This window comes from Aulonocara sp. 'chitande type north' Nkhata Bay, linkage group LG7 (assembly GCF_057382095.1).
Source record: "Aulonocara sp. 'chitande type north' Nkhata Bay isolate Kocher_YH1m ecotype deep benthic linkage group LG7, A_spYH_male_GT1.1, whole genome shotgun sequence".
NCBI classification, from domain to species: domain Eukaryota; kingdom Metazoa; phylum Chordata; class Actinopteri; order Cichliformes; family Cichlidae; genus Aulonocara; species Aulonocara sp. 'chitande type north' Nkhata Bay.
This window is the reverse complement of record NC_141350.1, coordinates 65,741,596-65,753,860: the sequence shown is the minus strand read 5'-3', so window position 1 is coordinate 65,753,860 and position 12,265 is coordinate 65,741,596. Positions and strand designations below refer to the sequence as shown.

At 41.2% G+C, this 12,265-nt stretch overlaps 1 protein-coding gene across 1 annotated transcript in view; it reads left to right on the top strand.

Annotated features, from left to right (window-relative positions):
- znrf1 (zinc and ring finger 1) overlaps positions 1 to 12,265 on the top strand; it is a 63,982-nt gene that overhangs the window by 38,778 nt on the left and 12,939 nt on the right. The window contains exon 2 of the mRNA XM_086302015.1: positions 5,425 to 5,520. Coding sequence (XP_086158141.1) covers positions 5,425 to 5,520 — 96 coding nt within the window. The remainder of the gene's footprint in view (positions 1 to 5,424; positions 5,521 to 12,265) is intronic.

Below are 12,265 nucleotides of genomic sequence, written 5' to 3'. Positions count from 1 at the left end.
CTCTATATTACTTTGAGTAATGCAAGGCAAACACATTTCACTTCTATTATTGTCAAGAGAACAACAGATACCTCTAAAACTGGACACCTCACACTAGAATAATCTAGATCAGGGATGTGAAGCTCATTTTACGTTGTGGGTCACATACAACCCACTTTGATCTTAAGTGGGCTGGACCAGAGAAACTACAGGATAAACATGTAAAGATAGATAGAAGGTTCTAGTAGTTCATTTAAGTCAGTCATTGTTAAGTCAGCGTATAATTTAGTTGTAAAAAAACTAGTGCTGTCAGTGTTAATCTCGTTAAAATGACATAACCGCATTAATGTGGCAAATCTCTGTTAGCGAGGGATTGCCCCGTGCATGGGGCTGCACGGTGTCAACGCGTTGGCGCGGTTAGCTCATTAATACGTTAGCACCGTGCAGCCCCACGCACAGGGTGATCTGCGTTTACTCGCTAATGGGGACTGCCGCGTTAATGCGGTTAACGAGATTAACACTGACAGGACAAAAACCCAGATGATTTCCCCCCGAAACAGATAATTTTCAATAGCAGATGGTGTAAAAACGGGAACCTTTCTCTCATTTGATTGTTTATTTCTGGCTTCATTACTTTGGTGTTTTATGAATGGCAGTTGGTGAAGGTGGGGGTGGGGGGGTTTATTAATAGAAAAAGGTGTAAAACTACAGAAAATACAGTTAAAAGTTGATTATCTGTGCACTTGTTCACATTTTCTAAAGCTGTTCAGTGGGCCAGATGGGAGTCTTTGCTGGGTCAATTCTAGCCCCTGGGCCTTATGTTTAACACGCCTGATCTACAGGTTTAAACATTATTGGCTATTACTGGCCAGATGAATATTAAATCAATGTTGCTATGTGGTGAACTGTCCACCCTCCACAGAAAACTGTCTGGACTTTTTTAAGTTTCTTGAAGACGTTTCATCCGAGAAGCTTCTTCAGTTCTAAGAGCAAATAGTGGAGAGTCCCAGATTTTAAGCCCTATGGGAGTGTCCCCAAGAGGGTCATGGACCCCTTTTTGATCACCTTGGCTCATGTGATTGCTCTTAGAACTGAAGAAGCTTCTCGGATGAGAGGTGAAACGTCTTCAAGGAAACTTAAAGAAGTCCAGACGCTTTTCTCTTTCTTTCTTCACAGACATGTCGTTCTCAGCAGCACTGAGAAATTTCTCCTCTTTGTCATTTGGTGCCAACCGTCCCACAGCTCGCGACCATAAAAGCGCTGTGTGGCATTTATCGCCACACCACCTGTGGTCCTAAGATGACACTGAAGGAAAATATTAGAGAAATGTGCCCGTTTGACACGAACCAACTCCTGTACAGTAGGACTGCAAAACAGGCCTGCGCACACTCACAGCACACATCTGTGTCCATGCTCTCACATAGGCACCAGTATAATTAATTTATGATCCAGCCCTGTGATTTATTTTCGTCCCTATCTGACCTTATGCGCTCCTTGAATACGAAATGTCCGCGAGGATTCGCGGTGCTTGGCTGAGTTGAAAGCGAACGCACACACAAGCTGCGCAGCTAGAGTCCTGCTGGACCACGTATCACAATCCTTCATTTCTCCTCGAAACGCTTCAGCTCTCTCACCTTCTTCCTGCACCTCTTTTTCGCTCATTTCTTCCATCTCCCACTCTCTGCTCATCCCTATGGAGCGTCTGAAAATAGCAGCTAAGGGAAATGTGGGTCAGCTGCCATGTAGTGTGTGTAGTGAACGTTTCTCTGTGTGTTTTCTACCTGCACCTCCTTAGCGTTTTTCACATTTCACAGAAATGAGCACCACGTATGTATGCTGCAGTTCTGCAGTGTTATTTTTGTTTTTTACTTTATTTTCCACTTGTAAGCCTGTGAATGTCTTAGAACTGTATGTGTCATCACTCCAGCAAAAACACAGGAGAAGCTCAAACCTTTGTTTAGCTTTAAGTCCTCTTCACACTGAAGGTCCCTTTACCTCAGCCAGGTACAGGGACCTGTCATTAATTTCCATTTTTGTCAGCTACCAATTTTCTATCATGGTAGCTGCCGTTTGTGGACTGAGGCTGCCTCGTATTGCTACAATTTAAATGGAGCATTTATTATGCCTTATTTCTGTTTCATCAAATTTGGTAGAGTTGCATCTAACCATCTTTAGAATGAGCTCCGTATCACCAGTGCTTGTTTAACGACTGTTATTTAGTGGCGATTTTATGGGGGAAATGCTTTTCTCATCCAGTCATCAGAACAAAACTGAGAGGATGTTTTGCTGCGTGGGTATAAAAAGTTCAGCATATGTCAAATGAATATCGTACGGTAAAATCTGATATTGTGGCAGAGAGTGAAATTATGTTTGACAAATATGTTAATAATATCAACAATCTGACATTCACCTACAGAATGATCCACCATTTGGTGAAAGTGGGGAAGAAGAGCAAACTTAACTAGGGCGAGAGGAAAGAGAAACACACACAAAGTACAAGAACTACAGGAAAGAACGGGTCAAAATGAATGACATGCAGCAGTGGCATATGAATACATGATGACTGAAAAGAGGGGAGGGAAGAAGAAATGCCCATGTCATCACAGGAAGTCCCCAATATCATGAGCCTATAGCAACGTAACTAAGGTATGGTCACCTGAGTTTAAAGTAGAGATGGTGTCTGCCTCCTGAAGAGTCTGATAGTTGAAGTCTCTGCCACATATTCGAGTTTTAGAAAGTTTAGGAAGCACACGTTACCCTGTACACTTAAAGCAATGAACTCTTTTGGGATAACCTCATAGTGTTAAATAATATATATTAATATATGATCAAGCCTGATCATACAAGACATTAACAGGGAACTGGTGAGGGAAAAATACAACCTCTGTTAATACTCTTCTTGCAGAATTTGTACCAACTGAAAGCTCTTCTCCTCACAACTTTAACTTAAAAATTAATTTGGTCACAGTTATGTTATACGCACAGGACGCTGCCATGTTGCAGTTTAGTTGTAGGTGGGCTATTTTTTTAACTAGAGTCGTCACATGTCCAGTGTTATTTGTAGCTTGCAGTTCCTCCTGATAGACGGAGAAGCTCCTACTTTTAAAATAACACCCCATTAGTAATGTCTACGAGCTGTTATCGTTATCTATAACTGACAATTTGGTGTTAAGTATCATTTAGGAAGAGTAGAATAGAATAGAATAGAATATCCCTTTATTGTCATTGTACGTGTATAATGACACTGTGAGTGGTCCACACCAACTGTGCAGGAATAAAATATAAATAGTAAGACAGTGAATATTGTAAAGGTTTTAAAACGACACAAGCAAGACGTTTTACTGCCTAAAGCTAACCAAATGACATAAATGAAAATAAATGGTTACTGAAAGCTACAAAAGGGCCTCAGATCAGAGCTGAACTAAACCCTCTTGGCTGAAAATGAGATTATTAGTTTCTTATTTGGAAGACTTTCAAACTTGTTGGCACCACAGGCACATCAGTGACCACCTGTCATAAATGTTTGACCTCTTATCAGAATATAGTGGTTGGGGATTTGGAGCGGGGACATCGTCCTGACACACCCAGCAGCGAGTTGGGAGTTATTTGCTTGCGCCTTGTCCCATCTCGTCAAGCAGATCCCAGAGCTTGCCTTCTCCACCTGGGTGGTGTCTGGCCCCCTGTAGCACCAGTTCCTGGAGATGATGAGTTTGCAGAAAAGCCTCCACTCCCACTCAGCGTCCCAACTTCTGTCCAAGACACGCTGCTTATCTTGACTGTGCGCTGCAGCAGTCTTGCAGAACTGCTGCGGCTCACATACCTGTGGACATTGTGGAGCTGATACTATTCCAAACTTTATTCCAAACTCCTTTCTCTGTAACATTTAACGAAACTGATTTTTTTCACAGCAGCAGTCCTGGCCACAGCAAGTTTATCTCACTTTACCTCATGCAGCCTGACCTTATTGAGAAACGTTGGAAGTTGTTGGTCTAAAACTAGCAAAAGACAAGAAAGGAAAGAGGAATTAGGAAAAGAAAAAGACAGAACATTACAAATTAAGAGGTCTAATACTTCCAGGATTAGTTAGCAACAGCGAAACGCTATGCACCTAAAACTTTTCCACAGAAAGTCTCTGAAAAGAAGAAGGGGAAAATTGCTCAGCAAGAATCAGTGTAATTGTTTATATATATGCAAATCTCATTAAACCACCAAACAACTGTAGCGTTACCTATCATATAATCAATTTTTAATAAACGGAAACCAAAAGGCAGTGAAACTGGTGGATTTTTCAAAGAATTTACACATTGAAATGAGCAGTTTTGTATTTTGTAAATGTTTTTTTTTAGCAGTTTGTTGGTACCAGTCTTGATTTGAGCAAAGGTACAGTAGAGTGAGCTCAGTAAACTGAAGTAATCTGGATACAAAACCCACTGGCCTAAAACCTGCTGAAACATATCCCATTCTCAGCGATGCTGAACGTGAAGAGTCACTGCCGTTTTGATTGAAGCTTCCTTTTGTCACAGTCGCAGCTGTTTTCAGCTGTGTGGCCCAGTGTTGACCTAATTATCTGGTATGTGTTATACTAATATAGTCAACCCTGATGGCTCCAAAGAGCACAAACAGAGAGTACTGACACAGCTACAACTTTACAGGACTTGGCAAAACAAGCACAGATGAGTGTTTTTAAAGTGTGCATTGGGGTGAAAGGGAAGAACTGGATAGCACAATGATAACGGCCTGGGTTCATTCTAATCAGTCTTCCATATCACAAAGTTTTATTTTAGTCAATGTTTCTTTCCTTAACTGATAATAAAGCAGTGGCTAATGATTCAGCCTGTTTGTTTTTTTTAGAAAGGCAGACCTTCTACTCAATCTGAGACCAATTTTTCCCATTAGTAAGCTGGATATGCTAATGGCCACGCTAATAGAAGCCAATAAGTGGGTTATTCTTTTTTATCCATTCTCTTATTTTGAAAGTTAACTCAAAAACACCTTCCTGTCTTTTGTTTTCTCTTCTGGTTGGCTCACTTGTGGCGGTCCTTGATATCGTTGATCTCATTCAGCCCAAGATGGCGGCCATCCTGGGCTTCAGCTGGGGTCCGTAGTCCTTCCTACGGTGCGAGTTAGAAATGTGCTCTAACTCGAACATGCAGCAGGTGGAAAACCGGATCATGCGCTGTTATGATAAGTTCACTAAAGCTGCAGAGCAGAACAAAGAACCTTGCCAGCTGTATTCAAAGACTGTTTGGGTCTATTTGGGTATTTTAACATCAGAACGGCCGGGATTTCCTATTATCACATTCTTTTACATTACAAAATGACATTTTACATTTCGTTCCTTTGGGTGAAATGCACTCACAATGAAGCCGATGCTTGTTTATTTCACAGTCATGTGTGTGTATATATGTTTGCACTGATCTTTTACTTTGCTCCTCTTCTTCCTAGGATTCAAGTGTCCTGTCTGCTCCAAGTCTGTGGCGTCCAATGAAATGGAGGTTCACTTTATCATGTGTCTAAGCAAGCCTCGCCTCTCTTACAATGGTAAGAAACACCTCCTTCTGTTCTTTTTATGATCGATCTGGTAGAAATCAGGCTCGCTGTGCCAGGGAACAATGAGCTTGAAGGCCTTGAAGCTGCTGCGCTCATAAATATTCGTGACAAGGTGGGCGGGTCTAAAGACAGGAACATGTTATCGAGCTAGTCCTTCAAAAACATGATAAATATGAATGAGGGGCAATGAGGAAAATCATAAAAATTCATAACATGAATTTACACAACCCGACAGTTTCAGCCATCCACTTTGGAAAATACAAACACAGCTGAGGCTGCAAAGCCCTCGACTGCTGCGCTCTGACATGTGACCTCTTCAGTTTCACAGCTCTTACTGGTTCTGTGTGATTCTGTTATGTCTGTTGGGGGTTTTTACTTTTTGCTGTCATTCTACTGGAGTACTAAACTGTACTTGCAAGATCCAAGACACGCTGCTTATCTTGACTGTGGGCTACAGCAGTCTTGCAGAACTGCTGCGGTTCACATAACCTGTGGACATCGCGGTGCTGATACTACCAACCCTGCCTCGGTACATTGAGTTTTTTCTTTTATAATAACAGCCTACATTGAGTCTCAGCTATAAGAGTACAGTGTGTATTTAGTCTTCACTTTTATAGGTTTAAGATGAGTTGGTATTAAGCTGCAACCTCCAGGGCTAACAAACCAAGCCATAAACTGCAGTTTCTGAATTCCAAAAGCAACTCAGTCACTACTGACTGCCATGATGACGTGTCCAACTTTACAGTAGGCTTAAATATGTTTACAAACTGCTGCACAAACCCATGCATTTGGATACTGGTTAGGTTGAAAATTAGGGGTGTTTCTGCTTTGAGCAGGGCGCCAACCTATGCTTGTTTTATGGTACTGCAGTTGTTTTTGTCTGGGTATGAATTTTATTACAAATAGAAAACCAACTTATCATGAGCAAGTTTGCATTGGTTGAAAAACCAATGTACTATTGCCGGGTGTAGGTTGAATGGTGACTGGTTGAGAAGTCGGCCAGAACAAGGAAGAGACCAACAGGGACAAGGAAAGTCAAAGATGATCAAAAGCAGCATGAAGAGGACTTAGCTTCACTTCAGCTCTTTGGATGTTCTAACGCCGTTCTTCTCTGTGGCTGAAGGATCAGTAGCAGCACAAGCAAGACTAGCTCACAGACCAGTTGCCCCTCAGCACAGTACACAGCTACAACTTCAACTTCATGTCTTCAAAGCTAAGCTCTGCACACGAGCAACGCAAAAGAATGAAAGGCCACAAATTATCAGCTTACTCTAAGTGCTGCAAACAGTGTAGGGATGTGGAGCCGGGCATGTCAGGGTCTTTTGTTTTACTTCATTGACCATGTGGGCAGTGCTGCCCTGTGTCACTCTGTTAGCTCATCCCTCCCTGTCTGCTGCCCGGCTGTTTTTCTCCCTGTTATCTAACCAACAGTTATAACTGATCATCTGGGACTTGTTATTGTGTTTCTAAGGGATTACACCTGCTGTTGGTTCAAGTACATCTTGAAATTGTTCAGCCTTTGTTGGATTGATCAACTGATCAATGAGTGATAATGAGCTAATCCCAGTGTGGGACTGCAGCTGGGGAAGGTATCATACAATGCAGTTCTCCAACTGCTGCAGGATCAGGTTGGAGTGGCTTTTAAGCTCTCAGCAGATAAATACACATTATCAGCTGCAGCCCTTGACCAGTCTGGGGCTGTGTAGAGAGCCCAAGGGGACGTGTTTGCTGGGTGGACTGTAGGTATGTGAGGGTGAATGGTTTGCCTCTTGTTCCGTGTCAGCTGGGCTCCAGCCCCCAAAGTAGGCAAAGAAAATGTATTGAGATGGTAAGAGCTGTGAATAACCTTCGAAAAGCAACTACGCATGCACGGATCCATCAGTTTTCTTCCACTTGTCAAATTCAAAGTCGGTAGTGGAGGTCGGCAGTCTGTCACGTAGCTACGGCATAGAAACATTCACAACTACAGCAAACTTGGAATGATCACCTAATCTAACAAACATGTATTTGTACTGTGGGAGGAAGCCAGACTATGAAGAGAGAAACCACACATGTAAACGTCCCAGCAAAAGATTCAGATCCTTCTTGCTGTGAAGCAGCAATTCAAACTGCTGCACGCCTGCACACAACTAAACTTTCAACATAAGACCCACTGGATTGTCCCAGTGAACTGATGGTGAAATCCTTTGTTTTCTTGAATAAACTCTGGAAAAATATATTTGTTCGGCTGTTAAAATATGTGGGTGGCCTTCTAAGTAAAGTCTATGTTTACCTCGAGGTGTGGGCCAGTGTTCTGACATCGCACACATTTAAATACAGCATCGTTCCTAAGTAGACGACCCACAGGATGGTGAATATGCATTGGGAAATGAATTCACTCATGGTTTTAGGTAAAATTTGAAAAATAAAGCACAGGTTTTATAACACTGAGCTCTTTGGTCCATTTTAGACTCAGTTATAAATAAATAAATAAATACTGAATTTTACCATTTTTAAAAAGCCAGATGATTCCTGACTTGGGGGAATATTGCTGTGATTCTGACATCATTCATGTTTACTGTTACTCGGTGTCCACAGTGCTGCTCTGGGCTATTTATGAATGACATAAAAAAGTACATAAAGCTGCTGCAGACACACGGTCTACCTTCCAGTCTCCTGTTATTTCCTCAAGCAGGCTTCTGTTTTAATTATGGCCTCGACTGCCGCTCCTGGTTGCTTGGAGACACGCGGTCATCATGTCTGTTTGTTGCCCCACAGCAGTAAGTTGATTGACACTTACTTGTTTGACTGTGTGTCTAAATGGGTGACCTTGTAAAAGTCTGCTCATACGTGGTGCTCATGTTTCTGAGTGTAACAATAACTAATTGAGTGAATTTGTTAGAGGCTGACAGAGACGGACACGAGAAGTCTTCAACCTGGTCATCGAGGCCGGTGCAGTAAAAAAACTACTGTAAGGCCTGCAGCTGAATTTGGATTGAGTGACAGAGACAGAGAGAGGAGAATTTTAACTGTCTTAAGGAAGATGGGATCCAGAATGATGGAGGACCCTGATGGCTGATAACGGACGAGAGGAAAGGGCAAAAGGAGAAACACTCCCATAATTCCTCCTTTTTCGGCACCTCCTGTCCTTCCTGTCACTCTTTATTTCCAACAAATTACTCTCTCGTTCTCCCTCTGTCCCTCTCTCATCTGTGAGTCTGTCTGTCTGTTCCTGCTGTGTAATCTCGCTGTAATTTCTTTTTTCCCTCTATCTTCTTCCGTGTCTGTTCTCTTGGGTTTTTGAGGCCCACAAAATGGGCTGTGCTTATCTTGTTTCCCAGCATGCTCAGAGGTGTATTGTCAATCACCTGGACCGACTGACTGCCGCACATCGGCACATCACACACATACACTCACACACACACACATCTACTGTTCAGGAGATTCATGAATGCACTGATAAACCTCTAAAGTTAAGCTGACTTGCTCATAACCTGCTTTCAAAATGAAGTTTTTAATACCACATCATCTGCATACATTTGTAGTTTTGTAGCAGAATTGTCGGAAGTGCTTCTTCCTGTCAGGGTGTTGATAGGCATTACATACATTTCAAATTTGAAGCAGTACAACTGAGCAGACTTTATTCAGTTTCAGCGTAGAGTGCCTGTCTGCTGTGATGCACTGGATTCAAGGGCAAGGTTTCATAGCCTTTTGGTCGAACGCACAAGGTTATGGCACATATGGTCAAAGGACCACTTGCTTCACACCCAAATGAATAATTACACACTTTTGTCATGTAGAAACTTCACTAAGCAGGTTTAAATGCTTAGACCTGAACAAAATCACAAAATTCTTCTGGCTCATATCCTTTTGATACCCCTCTAACTTCCTAATAAAGATTTTATCGCTCTGTGAATGAGGGCTGTTATCGTTCTGCATCTAACTGTGGCTGGCACATCAAGAGGCTGGACTCAAAGGACACCTTGTACATATCTCTGAGCTACTTGGAGTCATTGGTCAGCCCTGGCTTGTCATTTCATTCTGGAATTTAGACTTGTGACTAAATCCTTTCTGCTGAAGCAGGCTTTTTACCAGGCTCAACCTCACAACAAGAAGGTTCCTGGTTCAAAGATGTTTGTGGCCTTTCTGGGTGCTTCAATTTTCTCTGGGTACACCAGCTACCTCGCTTCAATAACAGTAGAAAAACATATATAAAGTACATTACATTACAAATGTCATTATTCAAAGTGTACATGTGTTTATGAATCTGCTTGGCTATGTTACTACATGGTAACACTATCAAGAGTTAGAATTAGAAACATATGGCTTAGTTAGGTAGTAAATGTGCACATATTTATTCAAACTGTGTCGGATTATCAAAGACATCATTAAAACCTTCTGGTTCTGATGCCTCAACACTGCCATTTTGAACAGCCTCATATTTTAGCATTAGCCTAGCCAAACATTTAGCTTCATAGTGGCCTCTGTTGATAAACTGAGCCTCTCCCACCCAAAACCTGTAATTTTGTACTTTCTTCTTGAAACATCACATTATTTCACAAATGACAGAGCATTTTTTCATTTATAACTTCTGCAGTATCATAAAAGACAGGTCACTGTTGCAGGATTGTGGAGGAACTGTAAAATCTCACCCTACTTCATAAATCCATATCTTTGTTATCATATAGATTTAGTATGAGTAAGCTAATACTGGCAGTGAGTAATAACAGCATTCTAACAAAGCTTTTTAAGGGCCAACATAATGTAAGGGCGTCTTGTGGGATTAATTTGAAGTTTAAATCTCAGTACGTTGAAATAACGTCCTTTTTGTGTCTATGTGCTTACCCACCTGCCTGAGCAGTGCAGAAGCAGGTGAGGGTTGTAGGTAGCACGAGTCCACGTGAGCTGACCACCGGATCTTTTCTGGGTTTTGACTTTCGCATGATGTTATTTTAATGCCTTGCACTAAATATAGCTCGTTGCAACGAGGGTGAGAAGGGGCCTCGTAAAGACCTGGAATGTCAGGGGGAGGTAGCACGAAGACACAGACAGATAAGAAAAAGGTGAAGAGGGGGGTGCAAGGCATGCAGTTTGCCTCACGCGGATCAAGTCATTGGAGGATACACGAAGAGGTTAAAAAAAGAGAGTTTGGTGCTGTGATTCAGAAAGGCAAAGAGCACCTCATCTAAGTCATTATAGACGCCAAATATCTGTTTGCAAGTGTGCAAGTTAGGAGGGAAGCAGGCAGGTGAGGAGAGACTGAGTGATTGAGAGACTTGCAGCACTGACACATATCTCACATCACATTCTTCCATATTTGCATCACAGTCCAATGCTTTGGTGTAATTTGCACCGTAAAGTTTACTTTCATATCAGAAATACTTTGATTTTCGTTTCATTGTTACAGCTCTTTTTCAGTTGCATCTTATCTCATTATTATGAGAAGATGTCACGGTTGTTATCAGTCATTGCTATACTTGTGAGGTCAGGGCTGATGATGCTACCAGATTTAATATAATGGATTTGAGCTTTACTTTGTTATAATTATTTTTTTTAATCTGATGACGGCCACCTGGTTCCTGAAGACTTGATTGCCTTTGATGGTGGCGACCGATGTCTTTTTGGTACCAGCCAACAACTGCAGATGTTGCTGTTTGGTTTTTACAGCACAGATGTAAATGTGCAGAAATAAATTCCTCAATGTAAACTGTGACGTCTGCACAACTTAAAATGACCTTGTGTACATTTTTCCTTTTGACAACAGATACAAACCTGACAAAATTAACAAAATCACTAGAATGTAACTTTATCTGAGAAACATCTATGTTAAACTAGGGACGGGTTGTACTTTCCTGTAATACCATTTTATACCACAAGTTGGTACAAGGAGTCAATGTCATTGTTTTTTTTGGCTACAATTAATGTCAAATGTTTTTTAGTTTTTTTTTTTAAACCCACTGTTAAAATACTGCCCTCTGGTGGTAAAAGTTTACATTTTGTAGAGTGCATAAAACCAATTTCAACCTAAACTCCACTCTAAATGACAAACATTGATGTTTTACATTGTTTTTATGCAAGCATACATCAGCATCGTGTTTTTAGTACATCACATATTAGATTACATCAGCAGGCTGGTGTCTATAAGCTGTAACAATGTTAAGATATAATCATGCATTGTGTGATTTTTGCAAAACTTTATTTTGTCATGGTGACACCGGAGGGCGTTGTATTATAAAATAACAACTGTGTTGTACAGCTCTCTGCAGGCCCTTTCATTTGATATATTACTCAATATATTTCTTGAAAAAAGGTTTCAAGGTCAACCTTGACCTTGGGCACTAAAAAGAAAGGTCAAGGTCAAATTGTTAGTCAACCTAGTTACTCATGTCCCCAAAGGCCTAGTATATCGTTGTGAAGTTTGGAGACAATAAAAACATATTTGTAATCATGTTTTAACAGATTTTTACATTTGGTGTGACCTTGATCCGATTTTCAACAACATTAAATCAACTCGGATGGTTATTGGTATCTACCGTCATCGAGTGAAAATTGTACCAAAACAAGTACCAAAATGTTCCCTCCAAAATGTATACTTATTCAGAAACATTGTATTCAAACTGTTATAGCCTGTTACTGTAAAGTAACAGGCTATAACCTCCTGAGAGGTTATAGCCTGAGAGGTTATTACCTCCTCCCGAGAACCAGCCTATCTTTTAAATTATTTGAGCTACCCTGCTAAGTCCTGATGTACTAAAGA